Source organism: Fusarium proliferatum (genome assembly GCF_900067095.1).
Source record: "Fusarium proliferatum ET1 genome assembly, contig: FPRO_scaffold001, whole genome shotgun sequence".
Lineage (NCBI taxonomy): Eukaryota > Fungi > Ascomycota > Sordariomycetes > Hypocreales > Nectriaceae > Fusarium > Fusarium proliferatum.
Window position 1 is genome coordinate 5,147,892 of NW_022194790.1, and position 20,415 is coordinate 5,168,306.

At 49.5% G+C, this 20,415-nt stretch overlaps 6 protein-coding genes across 6 annotated transcripts; 5 read left to right on the forward strand and 1 right to left on the reverse strand.

Moving 5' to 3' along the window:
* Positions 1-345: 345 nt before the first annotated feature.
* On the reverse strand, positions 346-2,349 carry FPRO_00416 (uncharacterized protein; the record flags this gene model as incomplete). Its single annotated transcript, XM_031225415.1, has 3 exons — positions 346-848; positions 899-2,267; positions 2,320-2,349. 3 exons carry the CDS (start codon positions 2,347-2,349, stop codon positions 346-348), a joined length of 1,902 nt encoding a protein of 633 aa, XP_031076054.1.
* A 403-nt stretch (positions 2,350-2,752) lies between these two features.
* FPRO_00415 (uncharacterized protein) lies at positions 2,753-3,180 on the forward strand (the record flags this gene model as incomplete). The annotated part of the gene is made up of 3 exons (XM_031225416.1): positions 2,753-2,830; positions 2,904-2,957; positions 3,127-3,180. 3 exons carry the CDS (start codon positions 2,753-2,755, stop codon positions 3,178-3,180), a joined length of 186 nt encoding a protein of 61 aa, XP_031076055.1.
* Positions 3,181-4,149: 969 nt separating this feature from the next.
* Positions 4,150-9,498, forward strand: FPRO_00414 (uncharacterized protein; the record flags this gene model as incomplete). The annotated part of the gene is made up of 2 exons (XM_031225418.1): positions 4,150-9,062; positions 9,114-9,498. The coding sequence occupies 2 exons, from the start codon at positions 4,150-4,152 to the stop codon at positions 9,496-9,498; spliced, it is 5,298 nt and encodes a 1,765-aa protein (XP_031076056.1).
* Positions 9,499-14,479: 4,981 nt separating this feature from the next.
* FPRO_00413 (putative choline-sulfatase) lies at positions 14,480-16,242 on the forward strand (the record flags this gene model as incomplete). Its single annotated transcript, XM_031225419.1, has 2 exons — positions 14,480-16,026; positions 16,131-16,242. 2 exons carry the CDS (start codon positions 14,480-14,482, stop codon positions 16,240-16,242), a joined length of 1,659 nt encoding a protein of 552 aa, XP_031076057.1.
* Positions 16,243-17,247: 1,005 nt separating this feature from the next.
* On the forward strand, positions 17,248-18,090 carry FPRO_00412 (uncharacterized protein; the record flags this gene model as incomplete). Its single annotated transcript, XM_031225420.1, has 2 exons — positions 17,248-17,378; positions 17,436-18,090. The coding sequence occupies 2 exons, from the start codon at positions 17,248-17,250 to the stop codon at positions 18,088-18,090; spliced, it is 786 nt and encodes a 261-aa protein (XP_031076058.1).
* An 866-nt stretch (positions 18,091-18,956) lies between these two features.
* FPRO_00411 (uncharacterized protein) lies at positions 18,957-19,964 on the forward strand (the record flags this gene model as incomplete). Its single annotated transcript, XM_031225421.1, has 1 exon — positions 18,957-19,964. The coding sequence occupies one exon, from the start codon at positions 18,957-18,959 to the stop codon at positions 19,962-19,964; it is 1,008 nt and encodes a 335-aa protein (XP_031076059.1).
* Positions 19,965-20,415: the final 451 nt, after the last annotated feature.

Genomic DNA, 20,415 nt, shown 5'->3' on the forward strand with positions numbered 1-20,415 from the left:
CCCGAAACTATGTGGCCTTTTCTATACAACTTTGGTTGTTTCTTCAATTTTCTTGAATAGGGTTTGCATTTCCAGAGTAAGAATAGATGCTCTACATTAATGCCTGCGTTGCTGCATCTGCATTCGACATGTGTATTATTATACCTGATAGTGAAAGCGAAAATCTTTTATTCCCGAAGAACTCCTGAGCTAGATAGACAAAGGCCGCGAACCTATTTGGATTGATGTCCATTCTAACAAAACACCACCCCTGTAAACATTTTTATGAGGAAAAGACATTCTTGGAATAACAGCCATCCATTAACGCCGTGCTATGCGAAATGTAAGAAATGGGATGTGTCAATCTCAGATATCCTCGTGCGAAGCATGTACAATCGAGGCATCAGGAAGGGACTTCTTTTTCAGAGCCAGAATACCCTGCTGAACATCGTCGAACGAGGCGTTAGATTGTAGGCCCAATGTCTGCGCCAGTATTTCGAGGTCACTTGGTGGCAAGGCAACATGGCCTTGTCCAGATATGCCATCACCAAGAGCAGGTACGATAATTGCCGGATCAATACCAGTACCCTTTGCCTTGTTGAGCATGCCGAAACGGATGGCTACTTCTGTAACGGTAACCATGATACTAACGATAATCAGGACAATGATGATCCAAGTGATGTAGCTCATCTTTGCGTCGGCAACGGAGTCGGACAGTATCTCGGCAAGATCGAGGAAGACGCGGCATCGCTCGTTGAGAACTTTGATGCGTGGGTCGATCTCAAGGTACTCGCGGATGGCGGCGTAAAGTGGATGTAAAGTTGGTTCAGAGTCCCAGAAGAAATTGGGAACATCGAGGATATTGGACGCTGTGAAATAGTCAGACTAAGATACCGTAATTTGGAGTGGATAGACTTACATAGATTGATGTCGACCCGGCTCTTGAAGAGTTGGCCCAACATACGCACGATTTCAGTGCGTGTCATGTTAAGCTCTCCTGTTAGAGCCAGCGTCTTGGGTACATGCTGAGCACTTATCATAGTCTCACTCATGCGTTCTTCAAAGAAACACAGCCGCGTACTTTGTGCAATAGCATGGCTGATGGTGAGTTTGATCATATGGTCAGATCGTGGCAGCAGAGTGATCATATCGTTAAAGATGCGAGGACGCTTGATATCAGCGCTGTACTCGAAGTGGAACTCCTCGGTCTCATAGTCCTCCTGGTCCAAGGGTCGAGTGAGAAGGCTGGTAGCGCCATTCTCCGTAGCGTCCGCATCGGCAAATGTTAAGTCGGCAAGGATATCCTTCTCCTGGTGCTCGGTGAAGTTCCAGAAGACAACGACACCGTAGGAGTAGACAAACATTTCAGCAAAATTCTTCGCGTCGGGCGCAAGTCGGTTCATGGATGAGACATCATCGTCGTGGCGGAAGGGGTTGCTGCGCTCAGGAGTTGATGGGCGGTCAGTCAAGTGAGAAGGCATTTCATGGCCACGCTCAGGACTAGGGTTTTCGTATGCATCATCCTCGAAGTATCCCTCATGGTGGTCCCGTTGCTCACTGCGTTCGATTTCCAGGTCTAGTACCGTCTTTCCAGTTCCAGGAGTCTTGAGAATAGGTCGGCTTCGTACTCGATAACCATCAGTACCGTTAAGGAGCGGCAAGGCGTAGATGACGTATAGACAGTCGTCGTAAATTTTTGTTTTAGCCTCATGTTTCTTGCGCAGGAACTCGGCAGTCGGCTTAATCTTGTAGGCTTGTGCAGTACAGTAGGCTGTCAGTCTGCTAACCTTATCTGTTCTCTGCATTTTGGACAGTCTCTCAGCAAAACTCTTTCCGCGGATCCCGCCGCGTTTCTTGAGGACATCCAATTCTTCGTCCTTCAGAGGTCGATTCTCATCATCGTGTACGCGGCGCGCGAGCACCGACTCGCTCTCGATTTCCTCGTCGACGTCATCGTCGTTATCGCCTGTTTCAGGAAGAAGGACCAGCTTCTCGCTTATCTTTGTCGTTCTCGAGGGCATTGGCTGGCCGGTGCGAGACTGAGCATTGGGTAGACCGCCTGAAGAGACTCGGCGACTTAGGGCACCGCCTGCGGGTCCTGGGTGTCGTCCATGAGGAACCGGTGCTGGGGGACCGCGTGGCTGGCCGGAAGGGATTTGAGAGTTGTACTGAAGAACATTGTCGACGGTCATGAATCGCATTGGTGCCTGAGATCCGCCAGCGCCTGCACCAGTGTCTTGTCGTTGAAGAACTCTTCTTTGGGGTGGTCTCTGTCTCGCGTCCGTAACCTGAATGGCATTAGCAGTATTCTTGGACGCGCGCAGAGTTGATGATAAGTACCAGGACTGATGGACGTTGCTTTGACGCCATTGCGGCTCCTAAGGGATCAGCACCCTTATGCAAATGGATAGTATAAAACCGGCGATCTTTGTAGATAGTGATCAATTGAAATGAATTATCACGGTTGACGGTGTAGAGAAGTTCAAAAGTCAAAACTCGGTTGACAAGGGTTGAAGCTTAAAGATTCGAATGATTCTGATCCGATGGGGTTCGCAGCTCGGGCCAATTGCTTTGGGACTGGCTCTGCGCTGATGACCTCATATAACCCCACCAAACCACAGCGTATCAAAAAAGCTTCCAAGCTGTCGTGGCTCACCACTGACGATGCGAGGCGCAAACATGTGCTAATGGATGTTTTCTCGACTTTAGCTTTTTTATTATTAAAGCTTGTTTCTGTCAATAGAACCATTGACAGAGACACGACAGAGACATCATGTTCCCAGCCTGTTCTTGTTGTACAAACGGTATAACCGTTTTCTGTCTTTGTGTCTTGTGTCTTGTGCTATGTGTTGTGTGTTACTTGTGAGGTCGCAACCCGTTTCTGATCTACAGTAACATTGAGTACCTGTGTATGTTTTCCATAGTATGTTAAGCTTATCACATTGGAATCGAAGCGCATCCTGGATTTACAAACCCCGGTAAGTTCATCAGAAACAAGCATTGGAGAAGATCTATGGCGGCTCATCTCATCGCTCTAGGGTAGCAGGGTGGTCAATCCGTGTAGAACCAACATCCTTGCTCGAGCAAGGATCTCCAACACTCAACAAGTTGACCAATTGTGGACTGATAATGCTTTGACCTGGTTAGACTGCCCTCAGGGAGCAAGAAAACAGCGGACCTTACTGTGGGGTGTCAAAATAAACTTAGCAAAAAGTCATCCTAAACTTAGGCTACATTACCTAAGTCTTTTTGTCATTTAGGATTGGGGTCCTGTGTTTTCTTTCCTCCCCTAGACTGCCAATCTGGCAATAAACTTCGCTAGATACAGGCTGAGCATCCACAATATGGAGTTTTGCGTGTTTTGATTGACGACCTGGAGAGCTGTGACACTAGATCTGCAAGGGGAGTTGGAGTCTACTTGATACAGACCAGTAAATAAACAACATAACCTCGATCTGCTCTTGTAATATTTACTCAAACTCATAGACAGCAACTGAGAGATCACACGTAGTATAGAACACTTCACAGCGCATAATAGTTGCTTCTGAATCGCATAAAAACTGACCATGTTGAACAAATGAGAGACTTTGCAAGGATAAACCAGACAGACATAAAAGCGGATCATCAGCCGCATGTCACCGATCGGGACTAGGCAGAGAGGCCGTTGCTGGGCGGTTGCCCGTTGTTTTGTTTACTCCGGCAAATCCAACGCCCCGCCATCGGGTGCCTTGACGCTCACTCGCTCGCTATAGCATCCCATAGGTCCTAGAGTTCATTTTCTTGGGCATAAACTCGTCTTATTGTCTCGTCACAAGAACAAAGTGACGGCATTTGCGCTGCTTGTATTGGCACCAGCATCTTATTCTTTGATCCTGCAACACCTTGGCTTTGGTGTTTGTTATTTTTCGCTTTTACACTGTTCGCCTGTTTTATCTGCTGCATATAATTCAGCTTGTCTTGGATCTTGTAGGATTCCAAGCCGCTACGCCTTGATACAGCATTCCTCTGACCAGACGAAGCCGAGCAACGCTCGAAACAATGCGTTAACGTCACAGACGGAAAATCGATTTACTACGTTGCTGAGCAGAGACTCCAAAGTCGAAATCAAGAAAAGACGAGACAAGAGTTTGCGGGCTTGGCCAGCGACTCCCTTCTTAAAAGACTTGAACAATGTCGTCCCGTACTCATTACTTTCAAACTCAACACCATTCTCCAAGCCAAGCGCAATCGCAATCGCAATCGCAGCCACAATCTCATCAACATCTGCGACCTCTCCGCCAGTCGCGTACAATCGACTTCGCCTCCAACTCCAACATCTCACCGTCTCTCCTCAACCGCTTCCCCTCGACAACGTCATCCTCCGCTTCATCAGGCTACTCCCACGCCTCAGACCACAGCCTCAATAGTCAATATACGTCCGCCTCTAGTTCGGCTGGTAACGGAGCTACAGTGCATGGCCACAAGCGAGCACAGAGCGATGTCAGGGCAAGGGCAAAGACCTTTGAAGCTGGAGAAAATATGACCTCAAAGAAAGCTCCCGAAAATATCTATAGCTCAGCTCGGCATTCTCTTCGCCCACTCCCACAGGCTCCAGCATCCACACCTCCTTCAACGCCTCCCCATGCAGTCCCTCGCCATGATCGCGGTAAGAGCGTCGATATTGGCAAGCTCTCAATGGCGCACATTGATGGTCGCTCGTCACCAACAAAAACATCAACTTCACCAATCAAGACGTCGCCAGTAAAAACGTCATCACCTTCTCGCCCGCTACCGATGCGACCAAATTCTATGCTGCTCACTCGATCCGACACGTTTCTGCCAGAAGCTACCCAAGCTCCTTCATCACCCCATCATGTGCATAGCACGCACATAGCTCGGGATGAGTTGGAAGGATTGGGCAAGTCTTCCACAAGTCAATTAAGGACGCTTTCGCGTCTTGTATCGTCCGACTCACCTGAAGATTTCACCATCACCTCACCTGCGCAAGAAGTTGTTGGCTTGCGCGGTCGACGAAGATTGCAACGAGCCGATAGGAGCAATGGCGGCCAAAGCCAGAAGTCAACTGGCTACAGTTGGGAAGGGCGCAACTGGATGGACAAACAGCGCCAGTTCCTTCAAGCATACGAATACCTTTGCCATATCGGTGAAGCCAAGGAATGGATTGAGGATGTCATCCATAAATCTATACCTCCCATTGTTGAGCTTGAGGAGGCGCTCCGTGATGGTGTCACCCTCGCAGAAGTGGTCGAAGCTCTGAACCCAGATCGACGCTACCGAATCTTCCAACACCCTAGGCTCCAATATCGACACTCCGACAATATTGCCATATTTTTCCGATACCTTGACGAAGTTGAGCTGCCCGATCTGTTTCGCTTCGAGTTGATTGATCTATACGAGAAAAAGAACATACCCAAGGTTATCTACTGTATTCATGCTCTGAGTTGGCTTCTATTCCGCAAGGGCATAGTCGACTTCAGGATAGGCAACCTCGTCGGTCAGCTTGAATTCGAACACCATGAATTGGAAGCTATGCAGAAGGGTCTCGATAAACTCGGCGTTACAATGCCTAGTTTCGGAAACATGAGTGCCGACTTTGGTGTTCCTGAGCCCGAGCCTGAACCAGAAGAGACTGAGGAGGAAAGGATCGAAAGGGAGTTGAGAGAAAACGAAGAGTCCATCGTTGATATGCAAGCACAAATCCGAGGTGCTCTCCTACGTGTTAAGCTTGGTGAGACAATGCAGACCCTTTGGGATGAGGAGGAGTGGTTAATAGACCTTCAATCTCGCATTCGAGGAGACTTTACACGACAAATCATGGACTATCGACTGCAAATGAAGCGCTTTGCTATCCAGCTGCAGAGCTCAGCACGTGGATTCTTGGCACGAAGAAGGTTGGATCGGCGCGACCAGATCTTGGAAGCGCTGGAGCCCGATATTTTGGAGTTACAAACCATGATCAGAGCCAATAAGGCTCGAAACCAGGTACGAAATGTGACTGCTCAGCTTGCAAAGTGTAGAGGGCCCATCAGGGAGATCCAAGCAATCTCCAGGGGCTTTTTGGCCCGCAAGAGCCATGTTGCGCAATACCAAGAGACTAAGAAATCTTCTGGTATTGTCGAGAAGCTGCAAGCAGCAGCCCGTGGAGCTTTGCTACGAGGCAAAGTCGACCAGGATCTTGAAGAGTTGGAGGCGGAATCCCCAGCGATTGTTGACCTGCAGGCGGCGGCGAGGGCATTGCTGACTAGAACTCAGGTCAACCGCGAGCAGCAGCATCTACGCTCCTTTGGACCCCAATGGAAGAAGCTTCAGGCCTTTGCCCGTGGATTCCGCGCTCGTCAGGACGACATGGCTCTAAGATCTGAGCTCAACAAGCATAGCCCCGCGATTGAGCAACTTCAAGCTCTAGCTCGCGGACTCTGTGTTCGCCAGAATGACCAGGCACTACGAGCTGAACTGGGCCAACACGCCCCAGCAGTGGAACGACTTCAAGCTTTTGCCCGTGGACTCCGCGCTCGCAAAGACGACAAGACATTAAGAGCTGAGCTTAACAAGCACACGACTGGTGTTGAGCAGCTTCAAGCCTTTGCTCGCGCCGCTGCTGTGAGGAGAAATGTTGCCGATACTCTTGATGCTCTTAAGGAGAACGAACCTGCATTCATTGGCCTCCAAGGTCTTATTAGGGCCATGCTTGAACGCCAAAGAGTTGCAGCCATCCTTGAACAGCTCGAAGAGCAAGAACCTCAGGTTACAGCCCTCCAGGGCAACATTCGGGGATTCTTGTACCGCCAGCAGCACAAGGCATTCCTCGACGAGCTTGAATCTCATACCCCCAAGATCATTGATCTCCAAAGCATTTTACGAGCCATGATGGAGCGTGCTAGAGTCGAGGATATCATGGCCGAATTGGAGCAAGAGGAGGAATGTATTGTTGCCTTGCAGACCGCAGCCCGAGGTTTCATCGTAAGGGCTCGATTTGAAGAGAAGAAGCGCTTCTATAACGAGAACATGCAGAAGGTCATCAAGATCCAGAGTTTTGTCCGTGCCAAGGTTCAAGGTGAGGCTTACAAGAGTTTGACCACTGGCAAGAACCCTCCAGTCAACGCCGTCAAGAACTTTGTCCATCTTCTTAACGACAGTGACTTCGACTTCAATGAGGAAATCGAGTTTGAACGTATCCGCAAGACAGTCGTTCAACAAGTTCGACAGAATGAGATGCTGGAGAACTACATCGATCAACTTGATATCAAGATTGCCCTCCTGGTCAAGAACAAGATTACACTCGACGAAGTCGTCAGGCATCAGCACAACTACGGAGGTAACTCAATGCACTTCATCGCCAACAGCTCCATGTCTTCTGCCAACCAGTTTGATCTTAAAGCACTCAACAAGAGCTCGCGCAAGAAGCTCGAATCCTACCAACAACTCTTCTTCAACTTGCAAACCCAGCCACAGTACCTCGCTCGTCTGTTCAAGCGCATTCGCGAGCAAGGAACGGCCGAGAAGGAGTGCAAACGCATCGAGCTCTTGATGATGAGTCTCTTTGGTTATGCTCAGAAACGACGAGAGGAGTACTATCTGCTCAAGCTGATCGCTCGATCAATTCGCGAGGAGATTGTGAGTGCGCGAGATGTTCAGGACTTCATTCGCGGCAACTTCTTCTGGTCTAAGCTTCTCAACAACTACACTCGCTCACCAAGAGATCGTAAGTACCTTCGAGATCTTCTTGGTCCTCTGATCAGAGACAACATCGTTGAAGATCCTGCTCTGGACCTTGAGAGTGATCCCATGCAGATTTACCGATCAGCCATCAACAATACTGAGCTGGCCACCGGTCGACCTGATCAAAGGCCGCTTGATGTCCCTCGAGAAGTTGCTATTCGCGACCCCGAGACTCGCCGCCTCTTCATCGACCACTTGCGTGATCTTCGAGAGATCTGCGACCAATTTTTCCTCGCTCTTGAGGACTTCCTGCACAAGATGCCCTACGGCCTTCGATTTGTCTGCAACCAGATCTTTGAGAACCTACGACAGCAATTCAAGCGGGAACCCCCCGAGAACCTTCTACAAGTTGTCTCCAGCTGGCTTTGGCGATTCTACTTGCAACCGGCAGTTGTTGCCCCTGAAAACGTTGGTGTCATTGAGAAGGCACTGAGCCCTCTACAAAAGCGAAACCTCAGCGAGGTCGCCAAGGTCATCAGCCAAATCGCTTCTGGTCGACCATTCGGTGGTGAGAACGTGTATCTGCAACCCCTGAACGCTTTTGTTGCAGAGTCTGTTGAACGCCTGCACCAAATAACTAGCGACCTGATTGCAGTGCCGGATGCCGAAAGAACTTTTGATATTGATGAGTTCAACGACCTTTACGCCAAGAATAAGCCAACATTATACATCAAGATGACAGACGTCTTCTCCATTCACAACCTGGTGGCCGCTGAGCTTCAGACAATGTGCCCCAGCCGTGACGACGTCCTGCGGGAAATCATGCACGACCTCGGCAGTGCTAAGAACAACGAGAACGAGATGAACGCTGCAGGCTCTTCAGATATCCACATGTTCTTGACACCCAAGCTCCACGATGTCGACGACCCTGAGGCCGATGTCAAGGCGCTCTTTATGGAGACCAAGCGATGCGTGCTGTATATTATTCGTGTGCAGACTGGCGCCAATCTCCTGGAAATTCTCGTCAAGCCCATTTCCCCAGAAGATGACCACAAGTGGCGTATGCTCCTTCGCGACGAGTTCTCTGTTGGCAGCAACACTCGTGGAGCCTACTCTGATGCCAACATGATCGACGTAACACGCATGACGTACCAAGAGCTCAAGCGCACAGCTTTAGAGAACATCATGCGACTCGAGAAGCTGGGACGCATCACCAAGCACAACTACTACCAGGATGTCCTCAACGCCATTGCGCTTGATATTCGCACAAAGAGCCGCAGAAGGGTTCAGCGACAGCGAGAGCTGGAAGGTGTGCGCATGACACTAAGTAACTTGCACGAGAAGGCCAAGTACCTCGAACAGCAGCGCAAGAGTTACGATGACTACATTGAGTCAGCCATGGCGACCCTGCAGAACAAGAAGGGGTAAGTACCTTTGGGAACGTTACTGTAACACAATGACTAACATCTTAATAGTCGCAAGAAGTTCTTGCTACCCTTCACCAAGCAATACAACCACCAGCGTGAACTGGAACGTAGTGGCCGTGTACCCAAGTTCGGTAGTTACAAGTACAGCGCGCGTGCTCTCACCGAGAAGGGTGTGCTGGTGTCATGGAGTGGCATCAACGACTTTGAGAAGATCAACATGACCATCTCATGTGACGAAGTAGGTGTCTTCAGCCTTGAGGGCTCGCGAGGACACATCCAGATCCCCGGAGCCAGTGCTCTGGTGCCCATTGAGGACCTCTTGCAGGCTCAGTTCGAGGCGCATCAGTTCATGACTCTCTTCGAGGGCAGTCTCAAACTCAATGTTAATCTGCTGCTGCATCTCCTCTACAAGAAGTTCTATAGAACTCAGTAAGAGGCAGGGCTGTAATCTATACTTCTACCGGCTGGCCCCTGGAGGGACGGTCCGAAACCACTTTATAGGAGGCGATATGTCAGACGATACCTACGTTTCAAGGAAGAAGGGGGAAAAGACTGGGCGAGCATTGCAACTGGCGTGATGGGAAAGGGTGTTTGTGTAACAGACAAAGCACTGGTGTTTTTCAGGCTGATTTGTATGGGAGGAGCGTTAGCGCACAGGGTGCATCACTACAATGACGGTAAAATATGGCAACTCATGACGGATTTTAGGGCATTGGAGTGAAGTCGGAAAGGGGATTGCTTTTTTTGTATTCATTCTTCTTATTGTTGCTTCAGAGTTGACTGAGCTGAGCTGAGATGAGCAAGCCAGCGAGCTTGATGTGACGGAAAGGTTGAATTGTTAGGATATCAGTTTGATTGGCATAATGCATGAAATGTCATCAAGGTTCATGTTTTATATCTTCTAGGTATTGTAATAACCGCAAACAGTAAATAACGAACTGTATATTCAACGCACCATTGTTCGCTTCATGTCCTTGTGATCCTAGAGTTGTCAGCACACAACAAGAGAGTCGTCTTCTCGAGGGAAGAGGTTATCGGTCATCGGCTGTCGGGGAGGCTAAGCCATGATTGGCCAGTTAACAGTAGTTTCACAGAAACTTGCGCAGGAGGAGACAGACCCAGCCGGGACAACTTTTTGGTGGGGGACAGAGCAAGCTAACAAGGTTCTCCTTGAGTCGAGGCCAACAAGAAAGAGAGGCAATCTTGATAGGCACGTCTCCGGGAGTTTGGCTTGCTGGGACTAGGCAGCAGATAAACTTGCTAGGGGATAGATGAATGGATCAACGAGGGCGAGGATTTGGCTCGTATCAGGATCCAGAAGCGAAGCCAGCAGGCTAAGCACAAGAAGGGAAAGGAATGTGCATAGACCATCAATTTGAGAATGGCTGGCAAATAATGGTCGCGTGAGGATTGTTCGGTGGTTAGTTCTTTGCCGAGAACTTAGAAGTAATCTTGAGCCAGGGTTGTCTGTGAGCGGTAAGGAACGGCTTGCTTGGTTGGCGGCCGGTTAGTCAAAACGACAGAAAGATAAGCATGGCTTCGGTCAAGCTTTTGGGACGAATACATGGGACAAGTGCTACGGTGCATTGCTATCAGTCACGGTATTTGGTCAACATCACCCTCTTTGCCCAGGAGCCAATTGAACAGTCATATTTTGAGCCTCTTCGGATAGCAGTCGAGAGCCAGGCGCAATCAAGGAGACGAGGCAAGGAACCGAGTTGTCTCGGCTTGGGCTAGAATCTGCTTACAAGCATATCTGCTGGTTCCCGTCCTAGACGGAGGTAACCAGGACTCGCTCGATACGACGGTGGGGTAGTTTCTCAGGCAGTTTGTTTCAATGACTCGACTGTCAATGCATCTGGACAAAATGTGACCAAAAATTCCCAGTTCGCACGCGTGGCAGTTAATGAGTTGTTCTTGTGCTGTGCAACACAACGTTTCGTTTCTCGGCTCTTCGTGGTGGGCTGACAAGATGTGTGCTGCCGGATTGCGGCTCGTGAAGTGAACAACAGCTTCGGCCAAATCCTTCACTTCAGACCCTGATCGTTTGAAATTGCCACAACAAAGGGATTGCTGCAAACAATGCCGGGATTTTGTAGAAAAGATGAAACAGATCGAGCCGGGAGACCCGGCGGGTCAATTGAAGGATTTCAAGGATAGGAGATGGTCCGATATTTGAGTGTCGACATCGGGAGTTAGAAAGAGGTGATTGTCTCCATATTCGGCAACTCGATACCAATTCCAATCAATTGACTTTGACAAGATCAAAAGTTGCAGGCGCTTAGTCCGTGAAGGCCGAATTGCTGGGAAAGTGGTTGACGGCCCCAGGATTGCACCATCGCAAGCTGACAAGGCGTTATGGCACTAAGGGAAATACACTTGGTGTGTCCCAAGTAATGCCTTTGCCGGTGTTGGGCGTATATTCCCATAGCCTCACAACAACACATGAACTGACCACGAAAACCGGCGCTTCAATGCTCGATTGTCTAATATTTGCTTGCTATGCTTCGTCCTCTGATTTCCTGACTTTGTTCTCGTCTCTAGCCGAACGTGTGGTCAGACGGGCACCATCGCCGTTGGGAGGGACGGAGGAGGATACGAAATGTGTGCATGTCAGAACGAGCGAGGCGGACATTTCGGATGCGTACAGACGCAGGACGTGGCGGGCGGCGGAATGGCAAGCTGATGAATGCAACGGGAGGGGATTGTCGTCTTGTGGATCGCGTGAGGGTTGGTGAGAATTACCTATACAGTGACTTGACACAGTGGGGAGAAGGGTTAGTTCGCGGGGCCGTACAGTACCGTGTAGGATATCCATGCACCGTATAGACAATTCTTGGAGGTTGAATTTTTCGAGACCATGAGGTGAAAGGAAGCGCAGATAAAGGATGCAGGGACCGGCTTATGGCGTAAGAGGGCCAGTGCGTCGTTCAAACCCGAGGACGGTGGTGCTTGAACAACCTTTACACCCACTAAAATCGAGGCCGATTCCTGAAAAAGATGGTGTGACGAAGCGCATCCTTATCACTGAGGCTTGCATGCTGCATCGTCGGATTTGCATGAAACGGGGGACGACAGTACCTAAGACAAGGCTTCGACAGACGCATGTGGGGAAGATGAAGGCGACCAGTACGACGGACGGCATGTGCGTGCGTTGAGACCGATGCATCAACAACATCACGACGATGTTATAAGTTGAACGCCAAGATGTGGGCAATGGAGATCGTGGTTCATGTGATGAATCGACGCATAGTCATTGCTCTGCTTGCTGATAGACATCGCCTCTGGTTCACGGATGGGTGTAGCACTACGCATCCACGAATATCATGTTGTAAAGATCTTGCTTGTCCTTGCGGCTGCAGGAGCCTACAGGAGGCTGTTGGTGAGCGTTACATATTGATGACTTGTCAACCCGGAGCTATTGAGGACGTTGCGATGTATGATGTATGATGATGATGCTTCTCGATCATGATGGGATGGATGGAGCAGAAGTGGCTTCGCGGCTGGCGGATGATAAAGAAGAGAGTCTAAGGTAGAGAGGTGAGAGCCCTGGGCCGGGGTAAATCTGCACTAGCGTTCCAGCTGTCAATCTCTGTGGGTTCTGGGCTTGGCCAGGGGAGGACTGGGCAAGAATTTAATGAGCCAATCGTGGTTGGCTGATGGCCGAATCGAGTAGTCGCTTGGAACCCCTGCGCTGCCAAGATTGTTTCCTTATAGTTGCATAAAGTAAGACAGACCCGATGGGACCTTCATTTTGGCTGGCGATGACCAAATGACAACAGACAACTCAAGAGGTATTACACGACATGAATTTAATAGACTTAAGTATTAAGTTTGTGTGAGCCTCAACTTACACACCCAAACAGGATTTGGAGACCTGATGTGCAACGTTTCTGCCCGTATCTTGCGTTCTCAGTCTCACAAACGTGGGATATGCACCATCTGTGTAGTGGCATTGGCTGAAGAAACTTCGTAGACGGTTATTTACATACCGCCGCCGTATCTCAGAAGCATAACTGGAATCAAGAAGAACACGATAGACAAAACAAGGGTAGACGAGTAAATAAGTGAGCATGTGACATGACTCTCATTTCCCATATCTTCCTTAACACCATCGTTTTGTAAATGGTGGTGTATTAGCCAGACATTACATTGAATTGTGTCTACGGAGAAACACAATGATACCAAGCGACGGGGTTGGTGATAACCAAAAAAGGTTATCTGAGAACGAACAATGCATACGTGTTGATCACGATCCTCGTGACTCAATTTGTGTTCATGATAGAAAAGTCTTGGTCCAAGACGTCGGGTTCGAGGTTGGCCTCAAGAATAAGGTGGACTTTTGGATAATTGCATGTGCTACTGTACCCATGTTCTGTTCTGGAAGAAAACCGCACACGCCCCCCTAGACTCATCTACAGATCCTCTTTCTGCATGATGGGATTTCGGACACGGTTTATTGGAATAACCCCTGGCTATTGTTGCTGATGTTGCTGCTGCTGGGCTACTACCGTAGGAGACACACCCCTAAAGCTAAGCTACTGTGGGCCCATGCGCAACAAGCCCACCGCTATGAGCCGCCTCCACATCAAAAGAACTTAGACACACCCCAGCTCATTTTTAACATTGCCTTACCTTACCGTTCTCTCTTGTTTCTGGCTGATTGCTTTGCCTCTCAAAAGTCAAAGGATTGGCAAGATGAGACGAGACGAGACATTGTTCCCACTCCCTTTCGATTGCAAAACTTGTGGCGTCAATCACCTCACCGGTTGCTTTTCCTCTTTTGGCCTCTTGTCATCGGGATATTCACATTAGCTAGTTATCTTCTTATTTCCCACCAAATACTCGCTCGCCCACGGCATTACTCAACCTCGTGCAGATCTACTTATTTCCCCCATTCCTCCCTCCACTCTGACCCCTGTGAGATGATAAATGCATACGCCGTGTCTGTGTGCCAACGTGTTGCCTTGCCTCTCCGTACCGTACCGTGCCCTCCGCTCATCGCCCGCCTTCTCTAGGCTCTCTCTCATCCATCTGAATCATAGCCCTAGCAGGGATATCACGAGACTACTCCCTTGATAAACTAATCTAGTACCTCTCCGCATTCACTTACTCACGAGGCTTCGGGTTACAGTTGGCTAGAAGCATTAAGTCGACTTCCATGACAAACCCTAGTTAAACTCCACCCGTCGACCTACATCCTGCATATCTCTGTATCTATTTAACTACCTAGTCACCCGCACTCACTTTTTACCTTTCGAGTCTTCTTCACCAAACTCTCTCCCTTCAATATTTCTTTTCTTCAAGCACACGTCCCTAGATACGCATCTCCAGTGCTTGAAAGCATCAAGCTATCTTCTGAGACTCCCACCAAGACACCGTATTCTACCATCCTCTAATCAAGTCAAGTAACAATGGCTCCTGATCTCAACTCCCTCCCTCCGTCTAACGGAGAGAGCATGGCTGCTCCTCAGCTCTCTTCAGAGTCTGAGACACCCAACATCCTCTTTATCATGGCCGATCAACTGGCTGCTCCTCAACTCAAGATGTACAACCCCAACTCTCAGATCAAGACACCAAACCTCGACCGTCTTGCTTCAACTGCTGTCCAGTTCGACTCTGCTTACTGCCCCTCACCACTGTGCGCCCCCTCGCGCATGAGTTTGATCAGTGGCCAACTGCCCATGAAGATTGGGGCTTACGACAATGCTGCCCAGATTGGCTCTGATGTGCCAACTTATGCCCACTACCTCCGTTCCAAGGGTTACCACACTGCTCTTGCTGGCAAGATGCACTTTATCGGTGACCAACTCCACGGTTACGAACAGCGACTTACTAGTGATATCTATCCTGGTGACTTTGGTTGGGCTGTGAACTGGGATGAGCCTGACACCCGCCTTGAGTGGTACCACAACGCCAGCTCCATTCTCCAAGCCGGTCCCTGTGGCCGAAGCAACCAGCTCGACTACGATGAGGAGGTCATGTTCAAGAGCACCCAGTACCTTTGGGATCACGTTCGGGAGGGACCCAAGAAGCGACCTTTCGCATTGACTGTTTCGCTTACTCACCCACACGACCCTTACACCATCACCAAGAAGTACTGGAACCTGTATGAGGATGTTGACATCGCCCTACCTGAGGTGAAGATGAACAAGGAAGATCTTGATGCCCACAGCCAACGTCTTCTCAAGGTCTGCGATCTTTGGGACCAGGACTTTTCAGAGGAGCAGATCAAGCGCGCCAAACGAGCTTACTACGGCTCAGTGAGCTATGTTGACGACTGCATCGGTCGCCTGCTTGAGACACTCGAGGATGCGGGCCTGGCCGAGAACACCATTGTTATCTTCAGCGGCGACCACGGCGACATGCTGGGTGAACGCGGACTCTGGTACAAGATGAGCTACTTCGAGTCGTCTGTTCGAGTTCCCATGTTGATCAACTACCCCAAGCGATTCACTCCCCACCGCGTCACTCAGAACGTTTCAACTCTCGATCTTCTGCCAACTATCTGTGACTTGGTCGGCACTAAGCCATCACCCTACTTGCCAATGGATGGAATCAGCATGCTACCTCATCTCGAAGGTCGCGAAGGTCACGACACTGTTATTGCAGAGTACACTGGCGAGGGTACTGTTCGTCCTATGATGATGATCCGACGAGGCGATTGGAAGTACATCACCTGCCCAGCCGACGAGCCTCAACTTTACAATCTTGCACGCGACCCCAAGGAATTGGACAACCTCGCCCGCTTCAGAAAGATTGCGCCACAGACAGCCGAGCAGGAGGAAGCCAAGGAAGTCTTCCACAAGTTCGAGGCCGAGGCCCATGCCCGTTGGGACTTTGATGAAATCACCGAGAAGGTTCTTCTATCTCAACGCACACGACGAGTTGTGTGGGACGCCCTCAAGGAGGGCGAGTTCACTAGCTGGGACTTCAACCCCGATGATGATGGCAGGAAGAAGTAAGTGGATAATCCAAACCCTCCCCACAAGTGATCGATGCCCCGGAAAGCCACGAAATCACATCATCGCATAGTTTAAGACGTGCTAACGCCATACGCCGCAGGTACATCCGCTCCACCATCCCTCTTGATGATCTGGAACGCCGAGCTCGTTATCCATTTGTTGATGCCAATGGATACGAGAGCAAGGCCGTATCCCATGTTCGCAACAGTTAAAGTTCACACCCCAAAAACTAATGAGCTATGACCAAGGTATCTTTTCCGTTCGGCGTTTTTCACTTTAGCGGTTATTCTTGATGTTATTGCAGCATTGAAGATGTTGGATTTATGACCTCTATTTTTCGCATCAAGCATAGCCAGCTATGATTTCTTGTATTTAAATTGCTTAAAAGCCATAAATTGATTGAATAACTCTATTATGAGCCCAAGAACCTTTGGTGTACCTTTCGGTCTCCCTGACTGCCAGTCAATCTAATCTTGTAGCTTAGAGACTTTCAGTAACGTCGAGCTGATATCAAACTAGTAGCTGTTTATGACGATTATCAATCAGTATCATTTCGTATTATCAGATTCACATGAGCTGCGAGAAACATCCGGCCAATGACTTGGACACCCAAATCATTCACAATTCCAATAATATCACAAATGTCATCCTCCGAAACGGCGGAGTGTCGGTTTCCGGGCCCGATGCGGCCGATCGCCCTGTGAGATCGACGGCCTTACGGCGGCATCCACGGAGCTTGTCATATAAGCGCAGATTGTGTGATTTTGGCGCTGATGTCGCAAGATGGTCCATGACGTTGATGAAATTACCAGAATCTGGGGTGAGTGGAGAGATCTCCGCTTGTTTCAGGGTCTAGGTGTTGTGTTAAAAAAAGTTCCGTACGGAGTAGGGTGGTGATATAAGGGGAGGCTTTTGTGCCTGAACTGCCAGGCTTGATATTTGAGCTGAGCTTTGGGGAAGCTCCGCTACACCGAGCTCGGTGTGCACGCGGTGACGGACACGCTTTGTTCTGGAAGCTTTGAAATGCCCCGCCTCAAACCCGAATTTCTTTTACAAAGCATCCAATACTCTAATTACCAAGCATCAGGACCTTGATATCTTCGGAGGAGTATTGGCTATCCGTATCGCATATTTTTGCAGCATCAGTTACCAGCTGTAAGCCATTCACGACCAGCGAAAACAATCATCTACATTCTACCACTTCCGGCGAGGGCATTATGGCCACTCTCAATCTAGATGACGATGAGCTCAAAGCTCTTGAACAAACACTGAGCAAGGTAGCTCAACTGTCTAGCAGCGTGCAGAGCTTCAGGCAGGATCTAATTAAGAGCAGTCCTCTGCCACCTCCGTATGCCTCTACACCGCAATCCGCCATCGTGAGACAGTAGCTAATATGTCTTCCTAGAAAATCGATTCAAGCTTCTGCCAAAATTCTTCAAAAGAACCTTAAGTCGCTTCTAGAGAGCACGAACGAAAATGCAGACCTCTTCAATCGCATGGCCATCCGACCCTCGACGAACTATCCCGGCCGAACTCAAGAGAACGTGCTTCTCCAACTCCTACGCAAGAAACTCGAACCCGACGTCGAAGAATTCGTCAGTCAAGGTCTTGAAACTGCACGACTCGCTACACCAGAGGGTCTGGAATCTCTAGAACAAATCTGGCGCGAATTGCGAAGCTGGCTCTCGGACCGGGTAATTCATTTCATATCGACCGAGAATAGCGATCCCTATACGGCGGAAGAACGTGCAAATGGAGTAAAAAACGTACGTACCGGTTTACGAAGGCCTATAGATGACGATGAAGAAGAAGAGGACGAGGAGGAAGGTGACGAAGAGGAAGATGATGATGAGCCAGAGAAGCCAGATGTCCCGGAAGTCAAGGTGCGAGGAGCGGAACCAGAGACATTGCTTTGGTTTGCGGCACGGGGGGACTTTGAGGTGCCACGCAACGTTGAGTATGAGCGCAAAGTGGATGTCTACAAGGGACTCCAAGGTGTCAACATACCACCCAGTGACCAACAGCAGCAACAACCCCAGCAAGGTTTTGTTCCTTCATGAGCAAGCGATCTGTGGTCGGATTCAGGTGTTGTGGCATTCTGCCATCAGGTTGGGAAACTATTTGAGCTCAATGGCGTTTTGAGGGATTGCGAGTGAGTGCTTTGGTGTTGATATACCCAGTTAGTAGTTAGTGAGATAAGCTGACGGCTGTTTAGGTCTGATGCGTTAAGATAGCAGTATCTAGTCGGCGATCACAGACGGGCTCCCGAGTTCTAATGTATCGCTTCGACTATTTATACAGTCTGAAAGCAGTGCATTATACAGTCTATACAGTCTTATTGCGACGCTTCTCCACAATGCGCTGTATGAACATCTCGTCGCTTTGCTTCATGACCAGACTGAGAACGGGACATCTCAGCTTGAGTTGGTGACATTGAAAACCAATTGGTATTCTAAGCTGACCTCATTCCAAACTTCATCCTCAGTTCTATATAGATATTAGCTTCGAGCTAGAGCTTCATCGCGCCAAGCCCAGGTTGTCCAGTAAGCTGACCTGAAGTCGGCCACAGCCGACTTGCGCGTGCATCTGCATCAATCATTCGTCGCCATGCTCAGCCATGTCGTCACCCAAACGTCCTCAGCGTCAAAGCTACCCATTCCCCGCGTTTTGACAGCACATGGTTTGAGCTCACGAGACTGTGGCATTGAGAAAATTATCGGCACAATTGATAACCTTATCTGCGCGTTGTGCTTTCTGGCACTACCGAATATTGGAGGCATGATGGGCGGGCTACCTACTTATACAGCTGTGAGGAGAAGCTCGACTCAACACTATCTCCTCCTCATCATTCTCTGAGCTACTACCTCCACGCAATTCACGCCTCGTGATGATGGATTCTTATCAATTGTGTTGCCACGGCGCTGGCATGCCTCCTGATACATATCCCCGTGTCTCAGAAGCATCTAAGCCGCACATGGAAATCGTGCCGATTAATGAAGCCATACCACGCTCGATGCCACGTTTTGCGACCGAGAACGTTGACAATAAAGTCACTTTCCTGTCATTGCCTCTCGAAATCCGACTTAATATTTACCACTGGCTTCACCTTATGTGTCCAGTTCGCCACGCACAGCTTGCACCATGGTATCCAACCCCAGTGCATTGCCAATACATTCTCCAGACAGTTGATACAGACACTGCAACTAAAGAGGATAAAACGAACCGCGACGAGTCAAAAGACTTGGGGCTGCTGTCGCCATACCGTCCCCTCTCTGGTCTTCCTACGAGCCTCCTTCTCACGAATCGCCAGATTTACGGCGAAGCACGCCTTCTACCATTCACGCAGAACGAGTTTGTCTTTGTAAACTGGTTCGCCTCAGGCCTCTGGGCCGCCCGTGCCTTCACTCGAGCCCTAGCTCCATGGCAGCGAGGTTCTCTTCGCTATGTTCGGTTGGAGGTACTTGCACGAGACGTAGTGGTCGGAGGCGCGGGCCGCGAGGAATGGCGCGCCTTGTGCTCTGAATGGGCATCCGGAGTCAGAGGACTTCGGATGAAGATGGTCCTCGGAGCGAGTACATCGGTAGTGACGGGCCCAGCGTTCGGAGGCGGAGTGGGGCGTAGGGCCGAAGCAGCACGGCGATGGGTCGGAGAGGGGCTTGCCCTCATGGAACGACTGGAGAGGGTTGAGATGGAGGTTGTGGCGAGGGAGATGAGCGATGTGGACAAACTTGAGTGGTGTGAGACGCTGCAAACAGAGTTGAGGGAGGCAGGACTGGGAAGGATTGTGGTTGTGTGTACTGAAAAGGTGCAGGAGAAGATGGAATGGATCAAGAGTGATGTTGGGTGGAGAAACCCAGAGACTGAAGTCGGAGCTGTCACGACGGCTATGGCAAACAATTTGATAGCGGAGAGGGCTACGAGATCTCACGCGTAGTCGTTTTCGTGGGAATGATGGATCATGAGTTATGCCTTACGGAGTCCTTGCTGGCCAAGATTGGTTATCTGCATTAGCATTAGCATTGGTATGGTACTGTGTTACGGAGTTGAAGCATACGAAATTGAGCTAGGCATTGCATAGTATTGGTTTTTGTGCTATACTGAGAATGATATACCTTCAAATGCCGTTTCTGCCGTCCTGTGAACTGTTGATACCCATTGTGTCATGTAAATGATACTGCAGATACTCCGATGAACAATGAGACGTCAAAAGAAAAAAACAACTTCGCTTGTCCAATGAGAAATAGCCCAATCCAATGCCAAGTTTCAACATCTGACCGTTGTTCCACAAAGCAGAGTGTAACGCCCAGGACAAAGTCTGCTACCACACCGCACACAACAACAAATCCGAGGCTATTCGAGGCATATCTAGGCTAAATGCCGAGGAT